The sequence below is a fragment of the Pundamilia nyererei genome, unplaced genomic scaffold (assembly GCF_000239375.1).
Source record: "Pundamilia nyererei isolate P.nyererei 1_Seehausen unplaced genomic scaffold, PunNye1.0 scaffold00347, whole genome shotgun sequence".
Lineage (NCBI taxonomy): Eukaryota > Metazoa > Chordata > Actinopteri > Cichliformes > Cichlidae > Pundamilia > Pundamilia nyererei.
The window spans coordinates 41,671-69,416 of NW_005187748.1; the positions used below are offsets into that span (position 1 = coordinate 41,671).

Below are 27,746 nucleotides of genomic sequence, written 5' to 3' on the forward strand. Positions count from 1 at the left end.
ACTGAACAGTTTCATTTCTTGTCCCTGCTTGCCCCTGGTGTTTAGGGAAAGTAGGGATCCTCTCATGCCCCGGCTTGTAACACAGTGGGGAACACCTGGCCCCACCAGCTCATATCTCAGTGGAAACCCTTCTATGCATGTTTAATTGAGGACTCAATATTTATGTTATTTAGCCACAGTTGCTGTGCATCTACAAACCACTTTACAACCCTCCTCTGCCCCAAGACTGACTTTCATCTGTGTCATATGTGTTCACGGACTCCTGCTCTGTTCGGTGATGGGGGCAGTGGTGAGGTCTTTTATTCCAAGTGGCTTTTTGTGGAACTAGTAGCTCCTATTTAACATGAGTATTTTTATTATGCTTACATAAAGTTTGTTCTTGTGGAGTAATATAATATCACTGCTCATTCCCATGAATACCCTGTCACTTATTTGCAGGTTTCAAAGCCTTATTAAAGTGCCTGTCAGGAAGGTTCTGCAGCAGAGAGCTTATAGGGATCATGGGACCATCGGGGGCAGGGAAGTCCACCCTGATGAACATTCTAGCAGGGTACAGGTGAGCAGACTCTCTGATACAGTTATGATGACATAAATGAGGCCTGTGTGGTACAAACATAAGGTGTAGTTAATTAATAAAGTTTGTCTGGGCAGTGAAATGTTTGGTATCTGTCCTTCGTGCTGCTCAGGGAAACAGGGATGAAGGGTCAGATCCTGGTAAATGGGAAACCCAGGGACCTGAGGACCTTCAGGAAAATGTCCTGCTACATCATGCAGGAAGACATGCTGCTGCCACACCTCACTGCCAGGGAGGCCATGATGGTGAGCCGTAAACTCAGCCTCGGAGCACATTTTGAAGCGTTGCTTTTGTGTAGCATCTGAACCTGGCTTTGTGTTTTGTTTCGTAGCTTTTTTTAGCTTGTGATTACGTTATTGCGATCTACTTTCTCTTTGCTCAGGTTTCAGCCAACTTAAAGCTGGATGAAACTATGGATGTGAAGAAGGAACTGGTGAGAGCAGTTTACCATGCGCTGTAAACTGAACCAGCCAGTTTACTCATAATGTCCACATGCAGTATTTTATTACTCACCATCTATTTTGTTATGTAGCACCACATTCTTATTCCTGCCGAGCATTTTCATGTTTTTTCTCCCTGTTTAGATATAAATATAAAGAAGACATTTTTTATTGGTGCTTTGATAATCAGTGAAATCCGGCACTGTGCCTTTCTCTCTTCTCTGTTCAGGTGAACGAGATTCTGACTGCTTTAGGGCTCCTTGACTGCGCCCACACTCGTACCAGCTCACTGTCAGGTGGTCAGTGTAAACGTCTGGCCATCGCCCTCGAACTGGTTAACAATCCTCCAGTCATGTTCTTTGATGAGCCCACCAGGTGAACGGGGAGGAGATGATGTGTTGCCGATTGTATACCTAAATTATATCTTTTTATTATGTGAGATGTGCTTCCATAAAATCACATGCTGATAGTTGACTGCTGGTTCAAAGACTCAGTGAGTGTCAGAACTGGAATACCTGGTTTTAAATCGCACCTCTCTCTCTCGTCATGTTTCTTTATATCAAATGCAGCTGCTGCTCGAGACATTTTCAAATACAGATGAAATGTCAGTACTTTCCTTCATCTTTGTGTGCAGACCTGAGCTTCCGACAGTTTTACACAATAGCTTACTAGATTCAGCACTTCAAAAGGTTGCTGTTAGCATTCCAGCTCTTAGTACAATTTTGGTATCCAGTCTTCCAGCCTCTCAACTAACATTACACATGTTTGTGTTTCGGATTCTTAGATTTTTCTCATATAAACTTTTATCCAGAGAACCATTCGGTGCATTTCAGCAGCTTCAATAACAATTACAGAAATGTAAGAAAAACACTGATGTTGTAAACAGCAACAAGAGCATTAGCTTTAGTTGTCAAACTATTAGCAGTTAGCTGATAGCAACATGAACCAACATGGTAGCAGCTAGCCGCTATGGCTAGCCATTATAGTAACATTTATGTGGGAGCTTTAAGGTTTATAGACTTATCTAAATTTAACAGATTAACAATTAAAATCATACAGTTATTTTACTTTATGTATTAATTATGTTATTTTTTGCAGTTTTCCAGTTTTTACATAAAGCCACGTTTTCTGGTTGTAGGACGGAGCTTAAACGGTGTACATCCTGTATGGTAGTGTATCATTAGTGTGTCCGTTTCCTTTAAAATCTGCAGACAACTGAGAAAACATGTTTCCAAAATTACTAAGCTGATACAATAACGACAGATTTTTTTAATAGAGAGATATCATCCTCAAGCTTTCTCATGTTTAGCTAAACTCTTATGTGACAGAGTGAATCTGCAAGTCATTGTGATTTGTCTACTCTTCCGTTTCTTTTAGACCGGTATTCATGGATCTTGTCTCTGTGTTTTAAGTGGCTTAGACAGCGTGTCATGCTACCAGGTGGTGTCCCTAATGCGTTCTCTGGCACAGGGCGGGCGTACCATCATCTGCACTATTCACCAGCCCAGTGCCAAACTGTTTGAGATGTTTGACAAGGTGTGTATCTGCCAATGAAGGAGGAAATAATGGACAGAAGCATAGACGCTGTATTTTGAAACCTCAGCGTATTGTTTTGGCTGCCACCATGTTGGTATTTGGAGCCAAGTGTCTGAGAACCAGTGGGTGATATCATCCATAGCTATCTCCACCTTTTAATATACACCACTGCCATGTAAAGAAAAATAAGTTGCAGTTCTGTAAGCTTCTGTAGAGGCTGCTTTTTGTCAAACCTGAATGTTTTTGCTCCACAGCTTTACATCCTCAGTCAGGGACAGTGCATCTACAAAGGCACCGTCCCTTACCTCATACCCTATCTGAAGACGCTCGGCCTCTACTGTCCTACCTACCACAACCCTGCAGACTTCAGTATGTTCACCTTACAGTACCTGTTATTGCTAGTTCATGTTCCCCAACTTTTCTGCATGATAGCAGCATTTCCAGGGAGTTCATTCTGTTCACGTCTTTCTGCTTTTGCTTGTGATTCAGTCATTGAAGTGGCATCAGGAGAGTATGGAGACCTGAACCCGGTGCTGTTTGAAGCAGTCCAAGGTGGAATGTGTGCTTTAGAGGAGAAGAATCAATCAGTCTGTGCAACAATCTGCCCCGTTGTAAGTAACAGATGCTATTCCACACATGGGAGAGTGTGCTGCAGAGAAGTTACAGTGACAGCAGTGCCATCGAGCAAGGAAGAAACTTGCTAGGACATATTGCCCTACCAAGACGACCACTATAGAGTCTCTGTACGCTCTTCTTGTCAATTGTTTTGTTTTATTGATTTATTTTATTACTCACAGTATTATCAGTGAGGGTATTTTGCTGGAGCGGACAGCCCCCCCAAGAGTGCCTTCAGACTCTTGGGGGGGCTCCTGAAGGCTGAAAGGCAGCAACAACCAGTGGGGAGCGGCATGGAGGTGCTATAACAATCTAGAAGACAGATTCCCGCTGCCCAAATCATAAATAAAATTAGCCCGATCTACAAGTCCCTGATCTCCTCCACCCAGTCCTCCATAGCAGAACCACATGCTGATGCTTGTTCTGGAAGGAGAGGATTATTTGCAACAGAGTAGTGATGGGATTTCCGGCTCTTTTTAGAGAACTGACTCTTTTGGCTCCGAACTAGCTCTTCAAGTTGTTTTGTTGCTTTAATTAATTTATTATTAACAATAATATAAAATTATGCACAAAAGGAATTACTAAAGTTAAAAAAAAGTGGTTTTATTTATATATGTTTACATATAAATATATGCGGTGGCCCCTAGAGACAAAACACGTACAAACTCCAAAACACATTTCTAGCATTAACTGAACTTCCAAAGCAGAGCTACTAGATCACTTAAATTACACAATTGAAAGCATGTGTGTATTGTTTGTGTATTTATACACAGGCACTTATATATATTCAAATAATTTAAAATATGTTCATTTACCTGTTACTACCACACACCAAATCCGGTCGTTGGTACTTCCTGGCTTGTGTAGCCACTAGGTAACAAAGCTCAACACTGCCCCCTAGCATCCTGGAGCACTTCTGTTGTGTTTGTACGTGTTTTGAAGTTTGTATGTGCTTTGTCTGTAGGGGCCACCGTAAATATACTTTTATTTATTCACTCCACATAAAATGTAATAAATAAATCATATAATACAAAAACCAACTATTCACATTTCAACTTTTAACTATTTAAATTTTCAGCTTTTTCTTTTTAAACAAATTTAAAGTGAAACAACACAAAACACTGCAAACCACAACACAATTAAATATAAATAAAAATATGAAAACAAAAAGAAGATGCATATTCTCTGTCATATGGGCCTGCATGAATAAACTTTCTGAATCCTTTATCATCTGCAACTGAAAATAGTTGTGGATGATTACTATACCTTTCTAATGTGACGTGGTTGTCCCTCTCTCTCTCTCTCCCTCCCGCTCTGTTCCTGTGCTACTGAGTGTAACTACCGCCCCTCCCCCCTCTGCTCAGCGTAAAGCACAAGGCTCGCTGTGGAGTGAAGCGGGAAAAAAGAGAGAGAGAGAGAGAAAGAAAGAAAAAAAACCCCACGGCTCGCGATAAGGAGCCGGCTCTAAGAGCCATTTCGTTCGTGACCGACACATCACTACAACAGAGTTTAAAAAAACCATGTTGACCATTATCTGAGTGGGGTGCATTAGGTGCAGTTTGCTCCTGCAGTACCTGTTCCTAGACGAGAAACTCCTGGAGCTTAGTGGTCATGACTGAAACGAGGGTGATTCAGTGCAATAAACACAGGTACTTCTTCTCCAGGATGACCAGAAAACATGCAGCACCAATGCTCAGCAGATCTCTCAGTGTTTGTACTGCTGTTTTAAAATTACATTTAAAATTAAATCAAACTCCTCTGAACCATTGCTGTGCCCTGCCAACCACAAGAATGTGGCCCTGCCCCACTGCATCAAGGCATTCGCCATTTAGTCTTAGATTGATTTACAGTCCTCTCACATTAACAGTTTAGCTTAGCTGTGTCCATTTCTGTTTCTCTGGATGATTGTGTTGCTTACTAAACTCAGAACCAAAGCAGGAAACCATTACCCAAACTGGGACCTGTCATACTAGAAAAATAAGGGCTGGCAGGAAATGGGTAGAGCTTAGCTAACTATAAAAACCAAGAACTACCAAAGCCTGCAGAGACCTCAAAAGTCCCAACAGAAGAACACAGAGTTCAGCTGATATGGTCCTATGGCCTGTCTGCCATAGGGCAGGAAGCAGGGTACACTCAGCGAGACTGACAAACATTTACGCCTGTGGACAACCTAGAATCACCAGTTTAACCTAATTCCAGCAACTGTACCTGGAGAGAATCCACAGAGACACAAGGAGAACATGCAAACTGCCCACAGGAAGGCCAGACAGTGGATTCAGACTCGGGACCTTCTTGTTGTGAGACGACGGTGCTAATCACCAGGCCACTATGCTAGCTGTGTCAATAAAGACAAACTGACAGCAGGAAGTAGAACCAATATGTTCTGGCAATACCAGAAACCCATAAAAATGGTCTGTTGCTCTATTTTTACCCAGTTGATTCAGCTCTGACTGCAGGATGCTTTGTGTTGAGTTGACGATGATCATTTCTTCCATTTTTCCAGGATGCCAGGCACATAGAAAGCCACACCTTTGCCACAAGTACGCTAACACAGTTCTGCATCCTCTTCAAGAGGACCTTCATAACTGTATGTCGAGACCAGGTGGGTGGAAGGATCGCTTCAATAATCACAGCTGTCACGAACAGATCAGATGTGCTCTTACCTGAAACGAGCCTGATCATGGATGTTTTCTTTCTCCACTGTCGTCCATTCTCAGGTTTTGACCCACCTCAGAGTGATATCCCACATCTGCATAGGTGTGTTAATAGGTTTGCTCTATCTCAACATTGGCAATGATGCCAGCAGGGTGTTTAACAACACTGGATTTCTCTTCTTCTCTATGCTCTTCCTCATGTTTGGAGCACTCATGCCTACTGTGTTGACCTGTGAGTATGATCGAGAGGTTATGGACTTCCTCCCCTGTTGATACTATTATGATAAATCTCATAAATGTGTGTAAACATTTTGGGCTTTTGGCAGTTCCTCTGGAGATGTCTGTATTCCTGAGGGAGCATCTGAACTACTGGTACAGCCTGAAAGCCTACTACCTGGCCAAGACCATGGCTGATATTCCCTTCCAGGTGAGCTGGCAGTGCTGTGATTGGATTGGTGGGTTTACTCACTGAGGGCCTGAGTGCTGACAAACAACAAAATATATCCACTTAGCTTCACAACACTGTACTCTAGTGTTAGCAGATGGTGTTTGCAGGTTGTAGGAGCAGATTAGTTTGCTAACATTGTTGTTGGGTCTCATCATGTCAAAGAAGTCACCCAACTGTCTGTTATTGGTTATACTGTAGAGCGGCAGATTCAAACGTTCTCAGATGTAATGCGTGGGCGTTATCATGGATTGAAATGGAAACGAGGTAAATGTCACAGTGATTTGGAAAGCTACTTTTGATCCTGCTGACCATCATTGTCATTGAGTACAACCTTAATTTGTATTAAATCCATCAACATTTATATCTATTAAATAAACCATTGTGCAGTACTCCAGTCATTGTGATTGGCTGGCACGGGAGCTGAGGGCTCTGTGTTTGGATGCGACTGTAGCTGCAGCACACTTTAACATCTGTGACAGGGTGTCCTCGCTGTTCCTCTACTAAACATCAGTTAATGAACGTGTTATTTTAGGTGATCTGCCCCATCATGTACTGCAGCATAGTGTACTGGATGACAGAGCAGCCTCCTGAGGCAAGTCGCTACCTGCTCTTCATAGCCCTGTCCACCTGCACTGCCCTGGTAGCCCAGTCTCTTGGGCTGTTGGTTGGCGCTGCCTCCACCTCACTTCAGGTAGTGCATGTTTGCATTGTTTAATACACATTTTCTTGGCTGATGTAACACGATGTATATCCTCTACACCTCCCAGGTAGCCACATTTGTAGGGCCTGTTACAGCTGTCCCTGTGCTGCTGTTCTCTGGATTCTTTGTCAACTTTGACACAATCCCCAAGTATCTGCAGTGGAGCTCCTATGTGTCCTATGTCAGGTGAGTATCGCTGGGAGGAACATCACAGCTGCAGGTTCAGTCGGGTCCACAGGGTTTTGAGGAATGACACATTGCTTTTCTGTCTGTACACCATCACAGCACATTTTACATCAAGCATTTAAGAAAAGATTGAAGAGCAGACTTTCAGCTTTAATCATAAAATTATAAAACTATGTTTTCTTGCCCCAAAGATTATGAAGTTAACAGTATTTGAGTTTGGCTGATTAGTATATGATTTGTGAATGTTTTGTTTCTTTAGCAGCTGCCAAAACCTGGAAGAGTTGGTATCTTAAGTGTTTTGCTTAATTTGGTCACTTTCAGTCATTCATGTTAACTTAAGACAAGGATGTCAATCGCATATGGATAAAAAAACCACACTCATAAAAATATAAACAATCTGCAACACAAAGCTTGCTGCAGCAGCATCGAGTGAAGCACCAGCTGCTGCCCTCCAGCACAAAATGCTTGAGCCTACTGTAATAAGTGGAGATTAGTGGACAAATAACTAATGGTAAAACACTGTTAACACATTTACATCTGGTTCTGTGCAGTCATGGTGACTCTGTGTTTGTGCTTTTTGATTATTAATGTGCTTCGTTTCAGTTAGTTTCTGGTTATGTTTCAGTGATTTCTAGTTCTTAGGTTTTGTTCCTGTGCCTCCCGTGTTTAGTGTGTCATGTCTCTAGTGTAGGTTTGGTTCTGTTTCCCATGTTTCTGCCTCTGTTCCTTATGTTCTGTCAATCTGCATCTCTGGTTTCCTGTTTTATTGTGATAGTTCCGCGTCCTGTGTGAGTCTATTCTGTTTGGCTTCTTCTGTCTCATCGTGTCTGATTAGGTTCAGCTGTGTCTTTCTTCTGTTGTGTATTTCCCTCGTTACCCTCTGTGTATGTGTGTTCTGCTTTCTTACCCATCGGTTCGTCTGCTTATCATCCACTGATAACCGTCCATGTCTCAGGTATTCATGTATTTCCTAGTATTCCTGGTTTTTGTGTATTTCGTTTTCCCGGTTTAGGTTTTTGTGATTAGTTTCTCATTTATCTGTTTTTCGGCCTCAATAAAAGGCACGCCATTTGTTAAAATCCAGTTCCGTTTCCACGTTTCGTGCATTTGGGTCCACTACTTTCCACTCCACAGAGTCTACCTGCGCTGACACTGACACTTAGATTATAAAGTATCTGACTGATCCTTTCAAGCATTTTTTGTCCAAAAGTTATTCATAGGATGCTAACTATTTGTAAGATGCATTCAAATCCTCGATGGCTGGGCCTGATTACCAAAGTCATCCGCATTTATTACAGAAACAGTAAGCAATATTTGAACTATTGTGACCGGGCTGTTTACAGATAAGACTTCGTCTCTCTCGTAGGTATGGCTTTGAAGGGGTCCTCCTGTCTATCTATGGGATGAACCGCACAGAGCTGGAGTGTCCAGGGCCGGTGTGTAAGTTCCAACAGCCTGAAGAGGTTCTGCAGCTGCTAGATGTGGAGGATGCAAAGCTCTATGTAGATTTTATTGTCCTGGGAAGTTTCTTCATCATCCTACGTCTGGCCACTTACCTTGTCCTCCGCTACAAGGTCAAGTCAGAGCGATAGATTCTCTTCAGCTCATCTCCAAAACACACGACCCCCCCTAGACTCTGGACTCTTTCCTGTGCAGAGAGAACCTGTCACGTCATGTAGGAGTTTGTTTCATTTCATTTTACATGTTGCTGCTAAGTGGACAGAACAAATTCTGGTTGTGTTCTCCTGCCAGCTGGTGACAGTCCTTTAAACCACTATACAGCTGTTTTACCTCATCAAGAACTAATGGGTGTGCACAAAGCCATGTCACAGAGACTGAGCCACATTCAGCTACACGTGCTGTACGTTTTATAACTTACAGAAGTTTTTAGAGCCAAGCAGATGGGACTCAGTAGCAGAACTGACATCCTGCTTTAGTCCACACTGTGCTGCTGCTCTGGCAGACTGTATCTCTGGTCCAGGATACTCACCCCTTACGAAATTCAAATGCAAAAAGAGTGTTTACTTTTGTAAGCCAAAAAAAAAAAAAAATGAAGTTGCACTAAAGATGTTTGATAATGTGCCTGAAAGAGTGAAAAAGCAACAATCACGCGGCCTTTGTATCACTGAAAGAGAGAGCGGATTTGGGCCGTAGCCCTAAAAACATTAACTTCTCAAAGCTGTGGTTTTTATCATATTGATAGTTGTAAATTGAGCTTTGCTATGATCGCCTGAAGAAATTTGATATTTTTTGTACTTCCACATTATAATCATGAATCTAAATAAATCTGTTAGTGATGATCACGAGGACAAGCCTTAATCATATTCCACTATGTTTTATTATCTTTAGTACTCCATGCATATGCAGTTCAGTTAGAGCCAAGCAGGTGGGACTCAGGAGCAGAACTGACATCCTGCTTTAGTCCACACTGTGCTGCTGCTCTGGCAGACTATATCTCTGGTCCAGGATACTCACCCCTTACGAAATTCATTATTGTATTTAAGCTACATAGGTGAGTTACTGTACTGTCATTACTGTTTTTGTGTCCGCTCTACGTCCAGCAATGCCACTGATCTGGGTGCTATCTCACATTTCATTTTAATTACACTTTTTTTTTTTAAAAAGCAGATGTTGGGACTGCACATTACAGCATACTGAGCGACCAAAGACTGCTAATGAATCTGCACGTGTCTTCATATTTTTTTACATTGTGTTCTGTTTTTGTTATGACCACTTGTATGTTTATTAATCCATTCCATGTTGAAACACATAACAGCCAAAAGTTCTGTACAGCTATGTAAACTTCCAATAAACACGGATATGACAGATGCTTTGTTTAATTAATAACAAAACATGAAATATCCAATCAAAATTCCAAGAAATAAGATTTAAGATTCTGCATTTAAAGTGTCAACAGTGGCTAAGGACAATCCACAGAAAGATCTGGATGATCTACTCTGAGCTACAGTCATGTACCAGAACATTAGACAAATCCTCAGGTCTTAAATGAGATAAACACGACTTTATGAACAATGACCAAAGCTTATGTATTACACATTACTTTGACTCTTTAAGTCCAGGTGTGTGTACCTATGCTTGTAGTTTATAGATCCAACAACAGGAGTCGATGCTCTTTCAATGTAACACATTTGTCAACCATAGAAGAAGACGGGGCATCAAGTACATCCGGGTAATATTATGGTCGGAGCTTATGAATGCAGTGGTCATAGAAGTTTGGTAAGAACACTGAGGAGAGTTTGTGATGTTTCGTTCACCCTGACAGCTACAGTAAGCATACCCACGCGTGCTTTATAGTAACAGTGTAGCCTCCGACCTGTGGAAAAGAATGCTTCTGTCAGGGAGTAGCTAGCCTCAGTTAGCAACACTGTTTACATCCAGAGCAGCCAAGCGTAAACCTGGAAGGTCAGGATGAAAGCAATTTCTAAACACCGAGAGCGAAACCTGAATATTTTACTGCCACGTGGAGCTTTTTAATTTTTAATATTGCTACATTGGAATAAGTTTCCAAGTTAGCTGGCTAACTGAGAGTAGTCCTGCTTGATTAACTGGAAACTGAATGATGGACACTGTTTCATGTTTGTGGCTGATAGGTGATCTTTATGGTGTCCACGTCTCTGCTGTATCTGAGGTATTCTTGTATCTCCATTTGTCAGTATTATTATTTTTAATGTACTTTGAACTACTTTAGCCCAGCTCTCTTTTCCCCAGGGCGCCAAACCTGCACAAAACCTCACAAGCTAGCCAGTGTCCTTCTGATCCAGGCCGGTGTTGTGCCAAAAAATGATAGCTCGTATTTAAACTGCTATAAATAACTTGTTGCTCTGTAATATGTGAAACAAATGTATCCCTCATGAATGCTATCAAGTCATCTTGAGGCACAAACAACATTCATGTCACAAGGTAGAAGCTGCAGTCGTTTTTTGGCAGTGACGTTTATATATCCTTAATTTTTCCAGTTAAAAAAACATCTTGTTGACTTTTAAAATGTCTTTTTTTCAGAGTAATCTGTTCACTGAGGTCTATTAACCAACATACATAAAGATATTACACATAAAAAACACAGAAACATTTGAAATCAGTTTTTGGCACAACACTGGTGTTGGCATTACTAATGCTTCGTCTGTCTGAAATCACTAACCACATGCCTGTACCAGATTTATGTTTCCAGGCATCTTGTTGGTGTTACTGCTGTTGAGGAATCATCTCTATAAAAGCTTCACAACATTATATTAAAACACATGTGCTTTCCCCTGCTGACACACACTTAGCCCAGATGTTCTCACATCTGCAGTCTACACATAGAGTCCGTTTTTATTTTTACCAACAGCTGTTTAACCAGGAAGGGATGCCACCTTTAGCTGGAGCCGAGTTGGTCCACACTCCATTGCAGCTGTATCGATACCTGCTCAGGTGCTGCAGGCAGTTACCGTCCACAGCAATGCAACAACACTATCGACATGCCATAAGACAGGTGAGGTCATCTTATGCACCGATCAATGACAAGCAAAATGTTTTCCAAGTGAAACTGTGACGGTAACTTTAATACCTTTTGGACTCTTGTGTGACAAGACTAACTGAGCTACATCACATCTGACACAGAGAAATGGTTTTAAACAGCTCATTGAGAATCAATCTGTGCTCATGAAGTATTCATATAATCCTGCACATAGTGAGGATCGGGAAAACGATGAAAATTGTCTCAATGCAGAATTAGTGAGCCGTCTTTATTAAGCACCAGTTCACAGCAATAGTTATTTTAGGGACCTGGCATTAATAAAGAGAGAACAGTCACATGATCACAGGGTGACAGTGGGGAGGAAGAACGTCACTTTAACAGGAAGAGACCCACCCAACCTGGTGTGTTTTTGGGATAATTCAGTAATCTTTGTATTACTGTAGAGCAGGGGTCCCCAATCCCAGTCAATGAGGGCCGGTGTCCTGCAGGTTTTAGATCTCACCCTGGGTCAACACACCTGAATCACATGATTAGTTCATTACCAGGCATCTGGAAGACATGTTGAGGAGGTCATTTATCCATTTAAATCAGCTGTGATGGATCAAGGACACATCTAAAACCTGCAGGGACACCGGCCCTCGAGGACTGGGATTGGGGACCCCTGCTGTAGAGTCTTGATCTTACAATATAAAGTGCCTTGAGGAGAGTAGCGCTTTATAAATAAAACTGAATTTATGGCCGTGTGATGTGATGAAATATATCAAATGACAAAGCCGATTGTTTCATATTATACTCGACAGTTTATTTTGTATTGTGTGAAATACACCGATAACTGCGATACTTTTGCACCGACAGTAGTCACCACGGCAACACAGAAGGAGCATACAAAACAAATCGAGGGGCTCGTTGCTAGACGAGGGGTTACCTCTGTAACCGAGTCTGACATGGAGCAGAAAACTGTGCCGACCCGGCCCCCTCCACAGACACCCACACCACAGACCTCTGACACCACCTAAGCAAGAATCGCGTGTTTGCGAATGAGAAGCACAAAGAATCCCGAAGATAAATATACATATATGGTTTTGTTCACTGATCAAAACACACAACACGTGACTGTGTGGGGTGTATTTATAATCATATTTATTTAACTTTTTATTATTTCAATGAAGTAAAAAACGAGCAGTACTTTCAATGTGTTGGTTATATAAACTATTCACTGAATTTACAGAAAATGCCAATATTGTGATTATGTCGTTATGGGGATTAGAAATGACTTGTGTCAGGAGATTTGGGTGATGGTGAATACAATTCATCTTTTGTTGACTGTACTGAAAACCCCAGTCCTAGAGTCCATACTGACCACTTTAGACACGTGTGTTGTGTATTTTAAGTCAACAGAAATGTTAAAAATCTGACCATTTTTAAACAGATATAATATAAAATGGAGAAAAGCAACAAAACATCTTAAAAATAACTCGCGCACAGTTCTACAAACGGTTGTTGCAGTGACGTGAAGAGGCCCATCTAACGCTGCCGTCATCGCTAACCTTATTTTCGGTTTCTGTTGTGATGTGATTGGCTGGCAGCAGCAGTAGAACAGTTAACGAGCCGTTTCCTGTGAAGGCAAACTCCCGACCTTTGACCTTTGTGCTGCACTATTGATTTGTATTATTAGATAGTGCTGACATGTTTATGGTCACCATAACAACCAATAACTGTGACTCATGCACCATTAATGTATCATCATCATCACTACTGCTGAAAGTAGTTTCTGCCAAGATCATAAAGTCTTTGTTTGCTGTTTGTTTCCAGGGTTACAACAGCCACTCAGATGAAGACGACCCTGAGAGGACACAGATGATCATCCAGAGAGCGATTGCAGATGCTGACTGGATTCTTGATAAAGTAAGGATAAAGGAAAGAAGACCTCCAAGGTTACACACATGAACATAAAGCGTAATGTTCATTTCGTTTGTCATTCACAGTATACCAAGAAGAAATGAGCGCGTGTCCACGGCGGTGCATTTTGCAGGGCTGTCCCGGAGTCACACTGGTGAAGGTGCTGTCCCTGTCTGCGAGTGCTCAGGGTGTTATGGTTTTTTTGAGGGATGACTCGCTGTAAATACTGTTCTCAAACTATGCCATTAAATGTGCAATCATGAACTTAGTTGGTTTGTTCCTTGGAGCAAAAATCGAACAGGAGATGGAAACTGAAACTATTCAGCCAACTACAAAGAGTTCATGGTTTTATGCTTTATATACATATCAATGTCCTCTACAGCCTCTGTGTCTGAATGATGAACACACGCAGTAGTTGGTCCAGTGTTGTCTGAGCATGGCTCCCACCTTAATGCACGTTTAAAACTTTAAATATGTTTACAGCCTACTAAGAAAGGTACTAACGTTCGTACCAGAACTGTGAAAAATGCTACAGTACTTGTTTTTCCTTTACTGCCGTAGGTTCCTCAGGCTGCGTATGTAATGATGTAGAAGCAGAACTGAAGGGGACGACATACGACCGACAAGGCTTCTAGATTATCTTCCATGCTGAAGAAGAAGGAGAACATGGAAGATGGCAGCAAGTACAGCTGCTAACATATCGCTGCCCGTACTTGTTAATAGTAAAAGTCTGGTATGGAAGTACTGAAACACACTTTACTACTTTGTTTGAGACAGCTAGCATCAAATCAGCTGTGTTCCTTACTAGAGCTGGGCAGTCAAAAAGGAATCAAAACTGACACTGGGAATCTCTAATCCACCCGATCTTTCCCGTGTCGGTTATTTCAGTTTTTTTAAATTCTGTGTTGTCACGTGACTCTGTGCCTTCTGCAGCATCATGGAGAAAAACAAACAAATCAACACATCGAGCTGAGCGCACAACTTCAAATCTCACGTCTGTTGTTTGGACACGTTTGACTTTAGTAAAGACGACTTCAAACAAAAGGGAGAAAAACATTTCATCGTCCAACAACAATACTACTAATCTGTTGCAACGCTTGGAGGACAATCGTGTCACCAATTAAAAATATCCCACCTTTAACAGTCCGCATATTTACAGTACGACCTGACTGCACGGGGTTATGGTGTCTGTGTCTGTATGTGTTAGTCCCCATAGGGAAATAGTTCCTCTGCATTTAACCCATTCACCCAGTGAAGCAGTGGGCAGCCACCAGTGCAGCGCCCGGGGAGCAGTGTGTAGGGACGGTACCTTGCTCAGGGGTACCTCAGGGTAGCCGTTCAGTGGAGTCGAACCCCCGACCTTCCGATCATGGGGCCACCACTCTACCTACTGAGCTATCCCTGCCCAATGTGGTGTGTTGTGTGTCGAAATTTGAAGCGAAAAATGAATCTAGTTTGGAAAAAGGCTGGAACGTGATAAAACGTGGGACAAGTGAGTGCTACGGTCAGTGTACTGCACACAGTGGAGATGGACACGTTTGAAAAAGCAGACCGTGTAATATAATGTACTCCTATTGATGGTGTCAACAACAAAATCAATGTTAACCACCTGAAAGAAAATCATTCAAAGTGTACTTTAGCTGTCAGGCTGCCCTTTCAGACTTCCTGGGTTAGATCCTAAAGGCCTGTTTCAGCAGATTTGCAGGTCAATGTGTAGTCGGTGGTTGGACGAATAGAAAAGCTGCTCTCATGTTGCATCAGTGGAGGGTGTCCGATCCAGGATTGCAGGGGAAGCAAAGATATTTCTCTTTTCTTTTAGTAAATGAGGATTTAAGTGTTGTTATTTAAGTACTGAAAGAAGAAAAAGAACTGACTCGAGATCAGATTTCAGCCAGTTTGTCACAACCAGGAAGGAGTTTAGGTGACTCCATCCGTGGACCTACAGTATATAAAAGCACACGTGAACTGCCCTCTGCAGTTTTAGGCTTGTGACATGCTTTCTTCCCTATGTGAGGTAAAACAGTGCCAGAATATTTGCATATCACGTAATCTTTATTAACACAATACTTAATTGCACATTGTTAAACTTTGCTCACGCATCTCTTCTACAGCTTGGAGGCAAAGGTGATACTTCTGTGCAACATACAGTATTCAAGTATAACCATTTTTCTCAAATAAATGCTGGATAACAAGGATACACATACAAGAAAACCATGAGAATGTTTCGTATGTACTGGCCTCACCAACCAATGGAATAAAACAAAAACATCCTGATCTGCTCATTTTTCTTGAACTGAAACTTATTTACAGCTACGTGCACATGCAGTATTAATCTCCATTGATACAAAAAGTAATAAAACTAGATATACAGACTAAAGTATAAATAGTATAAATAGGTTCTCTTTGTATAAATAGCTCCATCGTCTTCAGTGTTGGTGTGACATGTTGAGACACTTGATGCCAGCAGAGGTGAGCACGTGAAGCTGCAATGTAAATGCGCACACCTGCTGTCCACAGTGGGAAACAGCAGGCAGTCAGTTCACACACAGCACGTCAGAGGAGGAGGCGTCCGTGACGTCAGAGTTTTGGGACTGCTTCGGAAAAGGAGCTGCAGCGGAGTAGTTCTCTGAAAATGGGATAGGCACTGAGGAAAGTCGCAGACTGTTTGGTCTCGGGAGTTCTTACTTCTGGAGAATAAACTGGTCGATGAACTCGTTCTGCTCTGACTCCACTTTGGACAAAGCTTCGTACTCTATACGATATCTGGGACACAACAGAAAACAGCAGACAGACATAAGAAAGGGATACCTGACTATCCTTTACTTACGCCTACCACACATTAGCACAGCACTGGGCCTCCTCCGCTAGCATGTGTATGGAAATGTTTCTACCCTGCACAGAAAATATATGTTCTCCACACAAGGCCTTTATTTAGGCACAAGTACTATTATAATTTTTTTAGGAGTGTTACAATTAAACATTGGAATACAATATAAATGCAATATTGTATAACTGTGTGACAACAACATGGAGCGTGCTGGTCTGATGAAAGCTGGAAAGTTTATGCTAAATGTGTTTTTTTCCTATTGTGTTTCACATCCTGTAAAAAAAACAAACAAAAAAAAACACACTAAGGTTTTGGAGAATTGTCATATCCCCGATTATACACATGGGACATCATAGCCTACTGTCCTGCACAGATGGGTGTCTCTACCCACTCTTTTTTTTCCTATATTACCTTTCAAGCTGCATCTTCTTCTCTGCTATGAGAGCCTGAAGCTGCTGCTGCTGGGCCTCTCTTTGCTTTGCTACAGACGTCAGCAGGTTTCTGGCTCCAATGGCCTGAAGGAGAATAACACAGAATCATACCTGATAAAAGTCTCATTCTCATGATCACATATCATACAGACACACTCAGATGTTATAAAGCTTTAGTACACGAGCACTACAACTTCTTTTGCAAGAGCCAATGAAAAGTCTTCAAATATCGAGCTTACCTTCATCTTTTCTGTCTCTGCTTCTTTTGCCAGTTCATCCACGAGCTCAATCAGACCTCCCACTATCTTCTGAAACTGGCCAATTTCTGTAAAGAAGAACACGTGTCTGTAGATGCAGGACCTGCTAATGTTAGGAGAGCAGGTTAAACTAAATGTGATCTGTGCTTACTGTCCACAAACTCTTTGCACTCTTCTTTGAGCTCTGAAGTCTTCTGGCTGACATCAGGCTCCAACACTCGCAGCTTGTTGAGTTCATCAAAATAAAAGCCTGCCTCAGCTAATGGGTCTGTAGCCATGGCCACGGGGCCTGCCACAAAGGAGACAGAAAGAGTGATAGAGGAAGACCGGCATGAGAGAAGTTAAACACGGATAAAACATATAGCTTTGATATCAGCATCCAGAACAAGTCCTTTAACTGCTACTGTAGTTAGCAGGCTTTCCAGCCCGATATAAAATCTTACAGTACAGATGACTTCATCTGGCCCTCATTTACTAACACTGTGTTTGCATCGGTTTTCTTCAGCTTCCTCCCACAGAGACATGCAGTTAGTGGGGTTAGGTTAACTGAATCAAAATTGCCCATAGATGTGACGGTGAGTGCAAATGGCTGTCTGTCTCTGTGTGTTAGCCCTGTGACAGATCAGTGACATATAGAGTCTCACCCTATGGTGCCTAACAACAACAATATAATAACATTATTATATATTATATACATAAGTTATAAAATAATTAGAATAATACTAAAATAATAGTCTTTTTGTTCATTATTTGCAGTCTTCCAAAACATCAAAAGTCACAAAATAGATCAAACTGCAGGTAAAGAAACCAACAAACTAAACTGGAAGGTCTAGTGAGGTCACTGTTACGTCTATAGTGCCACAGCACTATCTGTTGAGCCCTGTGCTGTGGTTGTTTCTGCTGCTGCTGACTGAAGGTTTCTGGGAGTTTAGTGTCATCATGTTTGTTCTACTGGCTAACAATCAAAGATATCGCCGCAGGGAAGCCACCTGTTTGAAACCGAAGACCTCAGTTAGCCATGGTCACATGACGTCAGTGTTTCCAACCAGACGTCGGAGCCTTGTTTTTGACTGTATGTCTGCACGTCCAGTCACGTTTAGCCACTAACGGTAACATATGGTCCGTTCATGCAAAATGAACTTTTCGTTGAACTGTGGTCTTCAGTGACAGACAGGTTCGAAACGAACATTTTACAAGCAGCTCTATTCACGGTCAAATTATCATTAAATAAACACGTACACATAACTACAGGCTTCTCCAGTGCAAGTCATCAGAATCACATTAACATCGGATACAATGGAAACTAACCTTAACTTATTTGAATGTACAAAAACGTTATAAACAGTCTGAGTAAGTAAAACAAAAGAAAGCTGTAGTATTACTCACTATTTCTTGCCAGTCGAAATCACTAACTGTGACCCAGGCTAACACTGTTAGCTAGCTTGCTAAAATTAGTTAGCTAATTCAAATAGCTAGTTAGCTAAGCTGCTCACTAACGCTAGTTGGACGCAACACATTAACCCCGTTAAAGCTAATAAACCTACGAGGACAACACGGTTTCATTAACCCCTAATATGATTTAAAAACGCTTGTACGTGTGATTTTACCTCTTCTAACCGCAGTCACAGATGGTTCTCTGTTGTTTGACTATGTGGCAGAGTAACAACCAACCAAAGCTCCTCCTCATCTTCTCGCTGCCAGGGAAACCAAACGCTCCTCCCTGTGTTTGTGTGTGTGCGCGTTTGTTTCCGTAACCTGCCTCATCCAGAGCCCTATGATATGAAGGCACTTCTGTATTTTATAAAAGGTGCTTCCTACAGTCACAACAAAGAGTTAAAACTGAAAAACCAAGGTAAGACCTGTGGGAGGCGTGACAGCTGAATGAAATGGAACGGGACTGGCGTGTACACGAACATTCCAATCCAATGAAGGCAGGGCAGTTTGTCTTGCAATACCTGTTACTGACGGACGAGGGCAGCATTGTGCTTTGCAATTGAAGGCCTGGCCAGCGTAAACTCTAGTGATGGGATTTCCGGCTCTTTTTAGAGAACCAGTTCTTTCGGCTCGTCTCAATAAAAAGAGCCGACTCTTTCGGCTTCCAACCGGCTCTTCAGGTTGTTTTGTTGGTTTAATTAATTTATTATTAACAACAATATAAAATTATGCAAAAAAACGTGGTTTTATTTATATATGTTTATATATAAATATATACAGTGGCCCCTAGAGACAAAGCACATACAAACTCCAAAAAGCACGTACAAATTCCAAAGCACATACAAACTCCAAAACACATTTCTAGCGTTAACTGAACTTCCAAAACACAAGCACTCATATATATTCAAATAATTTAAAATATGTTCATTTACCTGTTACTACCACACACCAAATCCGGTCGTTCGTACTTCCTGGCTTGTGTAGCCATTAGGTAACAAAAGCTCAACACTGCCCCCTAGCATCCTGGAGCACTTCTGTTGTGTTTTATACGTGTTTTGGAGTTTTTATGTGTTTTGGAGTTTGTACGTGCTTCGGAGTTCGTACATGTTTTGGAGTCTGTACGTGCTTTGTCTCTGGGGACCACTGTAAATATACTTTGGTTTATTTACTCCACATAAAATGTAATAAATGGTAAAAGGTCTGTATTTGTATAGCGCTTTACTTGGTCCTAAGTACCCCAAAGCGCTTTACACTATACACAATCATCCACCCATTCATACACTGGTGATAGCAAGCTACAGTGTAGCCACAGCCGCCCTGGGGCGCACTGACAGAGGCGAGGCTGCCGGACACTGGCGCCACCGGGCCCTCTGACCACCACCAGTAGGCAACGGGTGAAGTGTCTTGCCCAAGGACACAACGACCGAGACTGTCGGAGCCGGGGCTCGAACCGGCAACCTTCCGATTACAAGACGAACGCCCAACTCTTGAGTCACGATCGCCCGTTATAAATCATATAATACAAAAACCAACTATTTACATTTCAACTTTTAACTATTTAAATTTTCAGCTTTTTCCTTTTAAACAAAATTAAAGTGAAACAACACAAAATACTGCAAACCACAACATAATTAAATATAAATTAAAATATGAAAACAGAAAGAAGATGCACATTCTCTGTCATATGGACCTGCATGAATAAACTTTCTGAATCCTTTATCATCCGCAGCTGAAAATAGTTGTAGATGATTACTATACCTTTCTAATGTTAAGTTGTTGTCCCTGGCTCTGGCTCTCCCTCCCGCTCTGTTCCTGTGCTATTGCTAGTGTAACTACCGCCCCTCCCCCTTCCCAGCACAAGGCTCACTTGTGGAGTGAAGCGGAAAAAGGGTGAGAGAGAGAGGGTGAGAGAAAGAAAAAAACAAACCCCCACAGCTCGCGATAAGGAGCCGGCTCGTGTCGTTCACGTCAAAGAGCCAGCTCTAAGAGCCGTTTCGTTCGCGACCGACACATCACTAGTAAACTCGGTGGAAGAAGAAGGCGTGGGCTTGAGTTGGTTGAACTTCTTTTTCTTACGCAGCGGCGATAAAGCTGACTGCTTGTGTACATTTATCTAACAACTGAAATACAGCGCAGAGAGGTCGGTGAGTAAATGTTTGCAGACGTATTTAGTGTCGTTTACTCTCAGGATGTAGCGAAGGGCGACAACGTTAAGCTTTCCACTGAAATCTGTCAGTTTCATGTGACTTGTTGAGTGTGACACACTTACTTGGCAACGTAAAGTTTCTCTGCGTCATATTTAAGCTTTGCTATCTTTGAATAGATTCAAAACGTGCTCACACAAACACATTTTCAAGATCTAGGATTTCCAGGTTTTCGCGTTCGAAGGCTTGACATCCTGCTCAAACATTAGCTAACCTTAGCGAAACACATGCGCAGGAACTAGCTGTGAAACATTGACGCAAAGCTAATAATCCAGTAGCGTTACTATTTCAAGGATCCGGTGAATTATCGGTAATAACGTAACGGTGTGAAATGAGTACATAATAACGTTTCGACCGAACAAAGCATGCCGAGTGACCTGACCCCCCCACTGACACGTGAACGCATCTGGTTAGTTTGCTGAAAGTCATTCTGCTGCTAAACGGTCTCTTTCTTTGACATGCGCACTCAGATTATTGTTATTAGCCTTTTACTCGTTATTAGTGATTTTAAAGTTGAAAAATAAATATTTTTACTACCATTCCCGAGAAAAACATAAAACGCGATTTAAGCTTTTTTTGTGGCCCTTTTCAGTGACTAATGATATGTGCCCCCTCCCCACCCTTTCAGTTTCCGGTCCAGCCTCATTCCTCTGAGGGAGAGATGGCAGTAGGGCAGGTGGTTTCCACTCTGGGCTGGGCAGATTCCCCTCCATCTCTGCGTGTTTTATATGATTAATGCAACAGTTTTGATCAACGCTGACCTCTGTGTAGCTCCACAGAGAATGTTGGGGTGTAATTCAGGACTCTTGTTTGTTTTGTTGTTTTTCAGGAATGACCTGGAGCACCAGGAGGTTGTGGCGGCCTCATCAATAGTGGTCAACACGGCGGGGGACCTGCGGACCTCCATCTGCAGGGTGGTCATCTATCTCCAAAGGGACATGTCTGGGGACAGCTGCCTACCCCAGGACCTCAGCAAGTCCGAAACCACCTCCCCAGACCTTCCTCTGGCTTGTCCCAAGACCAAGACCTGTAGTCATCACGGAGCAGTGGGCTTAGGCAACAAGTATGTTCGGCTCAACGTTGGAGGGATGCTGTTTTATACGACGCTGCAGGTGCTGACCAAGCAAAACTCCATGCTGAAGGCTATGTTCAGTGGAAAGAAGGAAGTGTTCACAGATAAAGACGGTGAGCATTTCTGAGCTGCAGATACAAGTTTCCCAAAGTATAACCTCACATACACTGCATGCATACATTCACTGTGTTTAAAGTAGGAAAGATTACAAAAGTTCCACTAAATGTTTAAGTCGAGATTCTGGCTCACGAATCCAAGCTTGACTTTAAATTTCAGTCACTTTGAATTAAATTTTAGCTGCCAGTATTTATTCATTTATTTCAATCTGTACTGATTGAACAACAGGTGCTTTTGGATAGTGGGGGAGGCATGCTCTAAACTCGCTCTGTCCTTTGTGGAAAATGCTAGTTGACGTCAACTATGCAACAATTAGTTTTTCAGCAGACGTCTTTCTTATAGAGAAGTTCATCTGCAGAGTTGCACTGATCTAAACTCTATTTGATATCAGACTTGTCAGCTGTTGATAGTCGGACTCTGACATCTGCACCCAGACAAGCACAGAAGAGGAAATGCTTAGTTGTCTTCTAAAGCTTCATATATGCTTTTTCTTACATGAATGGGAACATGTTTACCATGAACTCGTGCAGAAAAGTTTCACAGTGATGTTTACCAACAAGGTTTTAGCAGCAAGCCGCAGAAATTGCACAGACCAGTTAAAATATAAAGTTTTATGACCTTTCTAATTTGCTAGAGACAGGTCTCCATGAATGTGTCCGAGAGTGTCTGAAATACAAACCTATGGGCTTGATAATAAAAGGCCGGTCCAACAGTGGATAAGACATTTTGACAGCAGTAACACCAGCGAGACTTGCACACAGCTTCCTCTCAGAGATGCTGGGTTTGCTGCCATGTCGGCTACACGCTGTTTCCTTTGAGGTGCCACAGCAGGTCCATGTTCTCAGCACTGTCTCTTTGCTCAGGTTGGATCCTGATCGACCGCAGCGGGAAGCACTTTGGCAGCATCCTGTGTTACCTTCGAGATGGCAGAGTTGCCTTACCCAAAGGTCGACAGGCCGTCCAGGAGCTGCTGGTCGAGGCAAAGCATTTCCTCGTCCAGGGCCTAGTGGAGCTCTGCCAAAACTCGCTGCAGGTCAGTTCCATCCATACACATCGCTCCAGTTTTAGCCAAACTACATTGGCTCCCTGTTAAATATCGCATAGATTTTAAAATGCTTTTGTTCACTTTTAAAATTCTGAATAATTTAGCGCCCAGCTGTCTCTCTGAACTCCTCCACTTATACCATCCCAACAGAGCACTTAGATCGTCCAATCACAGGCTCCTAGCACAACCTAGGTCTCGAATGAAGTCGAGCATTGACCGGGCCTTTGCAGCCGTGGCACCTCTGGAATAACCTCCCTGTTCATGTTCGTACTGCCGAGCCGATCCAGTCTTTTAAATCACGTCTTAAAACTTATCTTGTTACTTTGGCCTTTGATGCTGTCTAGTTGGCTGTTCTAGCTTGTTGTGTGTTTGTTTGTTGTCCTGTTTTATTGTTTGTTTTAACTGTCTCATGCTTTTACTGACTGTGAAGCACTATGGTCAACACTGTCGTTTTACTATGTGCTGTATAAATACAGTTTGATTTGATACGGACTCGTACGGTCCACACAGTGTTTGGGCACTTTGTTGCTCTTCAGACTGCAGCGCTTCAGTACCCAAAAATGAAATACTGGAAACTACTTTCAAGTGCCAAACTGTGATCTAAGTAAGCTTACACAAATGTGAGTAGCTCTAGACCCTCATATTAGCACATTATCGTCATCATTAATAATCATAAGATTACTGATTCTTGTTGGTTGTGTGGACGCAGCCTTTAGTCTGATCTTCAGCTCTGGGATCAGGTGATGAACACAGCAGGGCTCCGGTTCTCCATGATGTAACCTCTGTGGTTACTCCTGTCAACCTGTTCCTTGCATTAGCAGTGAGATTATCTATAAATGCCAGTTCACCTGGCAGACGTGCAGGCCCAAAGATGAGCTCCGTCTCGCCTGTGACACAGTCCCTGTGTTTTTGAATTTAGTGAAGGCTTTTGGTATCGTGTGCTGGAAACACGTTACTCTGTTCTTGCTGTGCAGGAGCCACGAAAGTGCTGAGAAGAAAACATTTGGAGATAAAATATCTTTTTCGAAGCTCTCAAATATTCATCTCACTGTTGACTTTAAAAAAATAGAAATATCGGAGATGTAAAGCGAGCAGTGTCTGATCATGTCACTCCCCAAATTCTAGTTTGTTACTCATGTGGTCACTGAGGAGTTACAGTGCTGGCCTTCAGTGTAGTGGCTTTCACATTTACTTAGCAAGTGTAAGGTTGCTGGTCCAATTCCAGCCAGGAACACAGAGTCTTGTTTGGGGCTGTGACGGGAACGACGGCCTGTGTAAGAACTCTGCCCACTGTAACCACCCACAGTTTGTCTCAGGTTCTGTGTGAAGCTACAAACGTCTCTGTGGATCAGCCTCTGTCTGGTTGGTTATTGTTAAACTTCCAGGAAAAGCAAGACTGTTATGATCTCAGATGTAAACTGTAAATTATAATTATTGTTAACAGGGTAATAAAGAGCAGCCCATGTGTGTTATACCTGTAGTCACCTCAATTAAGGAAGAAGAGAAGCTCATCCAGTCTTCTACCAAGGTACATGCAGAGCATCACTGTTGTCTTTGCAGCATCAAGTAAGGCTGTCATTTCTGAAACAATGTGTTTTTGATTATAGCTTCAGTGTAGCCTTGGTCATTTTCATTGTTACAGCAGAAACATGTCAGTAAAACGTCATTGTAGCTGATCTCTAACACATCTGTTTTAGAGGCTGCACATGTATAAATTTATTTTCTTTTTTTTTATAGTACTCTTGCAGTATTTGAAATGCCTGCTTGAATATTAACGCAGTGGAATTCAGATGTTTGATCTTTGTGCTTGCTCCTGGTAGCCTGTCGTGAAGCTGGTATACAACAGAAGCAACAACAAGTACTCCTACACCAGGTAACAAAGGTTCCTCCAAAGATCTTATTGGCTCTCGTAATGCAAGAACAATTGTTTTCCTTCCTTTCAAAGTACTCTGTGAGGGGAGACTGTTGGTTGTTTTGAAGCTGATAAACTGTACTGAGCTCGTGGACCTCTGCTCTACATCACTCCGCCTTTATCTCAACAGCAACTCTGACGACCACCTGCTGAAGAACATCGAGCTGTTCGACCGGCTGTCTCTCAGCTTCAACGGCCGCATCCTCTTCATCAAAGACGTCATCGGGGACGAGATCTGCTGCTGGTCCTTCTATGGCCAGGGTCGCAAGCTGGCTGAGGTTTGCTGCACCTCCATCGTCTACGCCACTGAGAAGAAGCAGACCAAGGTGAGGCGGAGCAGCTGGTGGGAATCTCCCGTGTTGCTCTTTGTGTTTTGTGGGTTTTCTTCGGGGTACCGAGTTCCTCCAGTTAGATTCTTATTGTGCTCAGCATTGTTTCTGGGTCACAGGCATAACCTCTGACCCTTCATCATGGACGCTGGACTGACATGCTGATGACTGCGCTGTGTTTGCCAGCTCTTCTTGTTTGATAGCAGCTTTGTGCACTTTGTTGCTTTTTTACACACATACAGGTCGTTGAGTTTGTGAACTAAAAGGAAGTAAGAAAACATTAAAGCACAGTTTGTATGGTGTGAGTGGCAGCAAAGGTGGATTGCTTTACCTGCTGTGACGCTCCAGGTGATGTGACTAAGCTGGGTGGTGGGATTTCAACGTTTCCTTGCAATCACTCCTTCTCAGGTGGAATTCCCTGAAGCGCGAATCTACGAGGAGACTCTGAACACCTTGCTTTACGAGACGATGCCGCTGCCCGACAACTCCCTGCTCGAGGCCACGCGTCGGAGATACAACAACTGTGGCTCTCACAGCGAGGAGGAGGAGGGGCCTGGAGGTCCAGAACTGCGCGAGCGTGTCCGTAGAATCCACGTCAAGAGGTACAGCACATACGACGACAGGCAGCTGGGACACTAGGACCGCTGGACAGACCGCAGCTTTTTCTTTTGATGATGATGAACTTAAAGTCCGATGGATGCTCATATGTTTTTCTTTTATTACTTTCTGCCGTCTCAGAGGTGCAAGTGATGGCCTCAGTGAAACTGCACGTGACTGTAGATGTTCTCTGCTCATTCTTACTTTACACATCATCAGGATTCAGAGCAGCGTTAAACACCGAATACCTGCAGCTTTTTCTTTTCTAATCAAATTTACATTTTGAAGTGCAACAAAGAAAACCACTACCATGCACTGTTTATTAGAACCATCATAGCACACGTAGCAGCAAAGCACGTTTCACATTTATTGACTGTATTTTTCACAGACGCATTCCCAGGTTGTTGTTTGCCGGTGACAAATCTGTTGGATTTACTGGAAATGCTTTGCCTCGAAGGTGTTTTAATGGAGTTTTTCATAAAGCCTCTAAGATAAAAGTTAGTGTTGTTCTGTATTTGTTTGTCTTTGTTTGTGGGAGGCAGGTGTTATTGTGGTTTGAGCTCAGCTGTCAGAGGATTCAAACGCAGTCGACTCGGAGACCAGCTGATGCTGAGCTATTCTAACGCCTCAGCTTTCAGTCTTCAGACAACTTCGACCATTTTCAGAGGACTGTTGGGGTTTTTGTTTGTCATTCAAGCATTTAAAAACAGGAACCTAGCAACAAGGTGATTCTCCATTACTGAGAGTTGATTTTGTCGTCGGGATAAAGGAAAAGGGAAGCAGGGAGATGCTCTAAAGCACAGGTATCAAACTCCAGTCCTCGAGGGCCGGCGTCCTGAAACTTTTCCTCGTGTCCCTGCTGAAACGCACCTGAATGACATTAGTATGTATTTTGAAGATTTGTACAGGTTTAATATTGATTCATTTGTAATGGAGTACAATACAAAGTGTTTGTGTAAAGGGAAATTGTGCAAACACGTATTCTAAGTCAACCATGGTGACTCTGAGCTGCTGGCATTGAAACACCTGAAGCCACGGACACAGATGGAGGAACGGCTGCTACAGCATGACTGCGGCTCTTTATTATTCACCCAAAGCACCGATGCATAAATGCTGAAAGAGCAAATGTGTTGGTACCTTTGCAGGATCACAGTACTCACTGCAACACTTACCTTGTGTCCTCTGCCTTGGAGCTTGTTCCCACTTTCAGTGACACAGACGGATCCACTCATCATCCTGTGGGTTCAAGTCAGGTGTCACTATTAAATTATAGCGGGCATAATGCTCACTAATGCTGAACCCTTGGCCTGTCCCGACCAAATATACAGTTTCTTTGTGAAACAGAACTGGATGTAAAATTTCATTTAGTCTTAAATGGATGATGGAACAAAGCGGTTCACTGGAAATGTGTTATACCCTCTTTGGCCACAAGAGGGCGAGTGTGCACACACATATAGACTGATCAAACCTGACTGTGCTACAGGAAACAGATACTGTCTAGTTCCTGCATCAAAGAAGGCACCGCCATCAAAGTTTAACAGGTTGTCAGTTGCCCTCGATCACATGTGATGAAGGTACTGGAGACACTGATAGAGGTCCACAACCATTACATCACCAGGTCGTGGCCCACCTCAGACCACAGGTGAAAACATGTCTTGAAACGTACCCGTACAAGGCGACTGTGATCTCTGTTTCTGTTCACCATCAACTAAGACTTTCAGCACGACTTCGGGTCATGTCACCCACACAAATACTCACAAATACAACTGGATGGATGTGTTAGTGACAGGAGCTCCCGCTGAGGATTTTGTAGAAACATCTGGCGGGAATCATCGGCTGCTGTGATGGAGGAGTACCTGGGCGCCCACTCTGACAATTTGCTAAAATGGAAGACCAACATAGAGGCTGTATGCAACAAGATGAGTATTGTTACAAAATGCTTCAGTGAGAGCACACATACAAGGTCTTAAATAATCAGGCCCCATCTTATCT

The 27,746-nt window shown here is 42.6% G+C and overlaps 4 protein-coding genes across 10 annotated transcripts in view; 3 read left to right on the forward strand and 1 right to left on the reverse strand.

The window, feature by feature from the left end:
• LOC102214306 (ATP-binding cassette sub-family G member 4-like) overlaps positions 1–9,571 on the forward strand; it is a 21,905-nt gene extending 12,334 nt beyond the window's left edge. The window contains exons 2-14 of the mRNA XM_013915678.1: positions 439–556; positions 687–819; positions 957–1,007; positions 1,244–1,389; positions 2,427–2,550; positions 2,805–2,919; positions 3,040–3,161; positions 5,669–5,767; positions 5,883–6,051; positions 6,146–6,246; positions 6,800–6,958; positions 7,035–7,153; positions 8,520–9,571. Coding sequence (XP_013771132.1) covers positions 439–556; positions 687–819; positions 957–1,007; positions 1,244–1,389; positions 2,427–2,550; positions 2,805–2,919; positions 3,040–3,161; positions 5,669–5,767; positions 5,883–6,051; positions 6,146–6,246; positions 6,800–6,958; positions 7,035–7,153; positions 8,520–8,745 — 1,682 coding nt within the window. The 3' untranslated portion in view covers positions 8,746–9,571. The remainder of the gene's footprint in view (positions 1–438; positions 557–686; positions 820–956; positions 1,008–1,243; positions 1,390–2,426; positions 2,551–2,804; positions 2,920–3,039; positions 3,162–5,668; positions 5,768–5,882; positions 6,052–6,145; positions 6,247–6,799; positions 6,959–7,034; positions 7,154–8,519) is intronic.
• Positions 9,572–10,312: 741 nt separating this feature from the next.
• lyrm9 (LYR motif containing 9) lies at positions 10,313–14,380 on the forward strand. 5 transcript variants are annotated; one of them, XR_312282.1, is made up of 5 exons: positions 10,313–10,441; positions 11,502–11,645; positions 13,443–13,535; positions 13,616–13,689; positions 14,091–14,380. XR_312282.1 is itself a non-coding variant. In XM_005752165.1 (5 exons), exons 3-5 carry the CDS (start codon positions 11,520–11,522, stop codon positions 13,631–13,633), a joined length of 237 nt encoding a protein of 78 aa, XP_005752222.1. In that variant the 5' UTR covers positions 10,331–10,390; positions 10,765–10,802; positions 11,502–11,519; the 3' UTR covers positions 13,634–13,793. The 5 variants fall into 5 exon arrangements, 4 of the variants coding, with proteins under 4 accessions (XP_005752220.1, XP_005752221.1, XP_005752222.1 ...); XM_005752165.1 differs by lacking the exon at positions 14,091–14,380 and adding an exon at positions 10,765–10,802 and having other exon boundaries at positions 10,331–10,390; positions 13,616–13,793; XM_005752166.2 differs by lacking the exon at positions 14,091–14,380 and adding an exon at positions 10,765–10,802 and having other exon boundaries at positions 10,388–10,441; positions 13,616–13,793.
• A 1,182-nt stretch (positions 14,381–15,562) lies between these two features.
• Positions 15,563–18,976, reverse strand: ift20 (intraflagellar transport 20 homolog (Chlamydomonas)). 2 transcript variants are annotated; one of them, XM_005752167.2, is made up of 5 exons: positions 18,652–18,976; positions 17,196–17,333; positions 17,027–17,112; positions 16,768–16,871; positions 15,563–16,292 (listed from the first exon to the last, which is right to left on the reverse strand). In XM_005752167.2, the coding sequence occupies exons 2-5, from the start codon at positions 17,320–17,322 to the stop codon at positions 16,211–16,213; spliced, it is 399 nt and encodes a 132-aa protein (XP_005752224.1). In that variant the 5' UTR covers positions 17,323–17,333; positions 18,652–18,976; the 3' UTR covers positions 15,563–16,210. The 2 variants fall into 2 exon arrangements, with proteins under 2 accessions (XP_005752224.1, XP_005752225.1); XM_005752168.1 differs by lacking the exon at positions 18,652–18,976 and adding an exon at positions 18,431–18,645.
• A 1,512-nt stretch (positions 18,977–20,488) lies between these two features.
• Positions 20,489–26,251, forward strand: tnfaip1 (tumor necrosis factor, alpha-induced protein 1 (endothelial)). 2 transcript variants are annotated; one of them, XM_005752169.1, is made up of 7 exons: positions 20,489–20,622; positions 21,512–21,867; positions 22,735–22,904; positions 24,361–24,444; positions 24,737–24,789; positions 24,959–25,154; positions 25,566–26,251. In XM_005752169.1, the coding sequence occupies exons 2-7, from the start codon at positions 21,621–21,623 to the stop codon at positions 25,794–25,796; spliced, it is 981 nt and encodes a 326-aa protein (XP_005752226.1). In that variant the 5' UTR covers positions 20,489–20,622; positions 21,512–21,620; the 3' UTR covers positions 25,797–26,251. The 2 variants fall into 2 exon arrangements, with proteins under 2 accessions (XP_005752226.1, XP_005752227.1); XM_005752170.1 differs by lacking the exon at positions 20,489–20,622 and adding an exon at positions 21,338–21,358.
• Positions 26,252–27,746: the final 1,495 nt, after the last annotated feature.

Excerpts from the sequence above, each read along its gene's own strand:
- lyrm9 (XM_005752163.1), top strand. The coding sequence starts at position 10,352 with ATGGTCGGAGCTTATGAATGCAGTGGTCATAGAAGTTTGGTAAGAACA. Across the intron at positions 10,442-11,501 it reads CGTTCACCCTGACAGCTACA|CTGTTTAACCAGGAAGGGAT; the intron begins GTAAGCATACCC and ends TTTTACCAACAG. Across the intron at positions 11,646-13,442 it reads ATCGACATGCCATAAGACAG|GGTTACAACAGCCACTCAGA; the intron begins GTGAGGTCATCT and ends GTTTGTTTCCAG.
- ift20 (XM_005752167.2), bottom strand. The coding sequence starts at position 17,322 with ATGGCTACAGACCCATTAGCTGAGGCAGGCTTTTATTTTGATGAACTC. Across the intron at positions 16,872-17,026 it reads CAGAGACAGAAAAGATGAAG|GCCATTGGAGCCAGAAACCT; the intron begins GTAAGCTCGATA and ends ATTCTCCTTCAG. Across the intron at positions 16,293-16,767 it reads AAGAAGATGCAGCTTGAAAG|ATATCGTATAGAGTACGAAG; the intron begins GTAATATAGGAA and ends GTTGTGTCCCAG.
- tnfaip1 (XM_005752169.1), top strand. The coding sequence starts at position 21,621 with ATGTCTGGGGACAGCTGCCTACCCCAGGACCTCAGCAAGTCCGAAACC. Across the intron at positions 22,905-24,360 it reads TCTGCCAAAACTCGCTGCAG|GGTAATAAAGAGCAGCCCAT; the intron begins GTCAGTTCCATC and ends TATTGTTAACAG. Across the intron at positions 24,445-24,736 it reads TCATCCAGTCTTCTACCAAG|CCTGTCGTGAAGCTGGTATA; the intron begins GTACATGCAGAG and ends TGCTCCTGGTAG.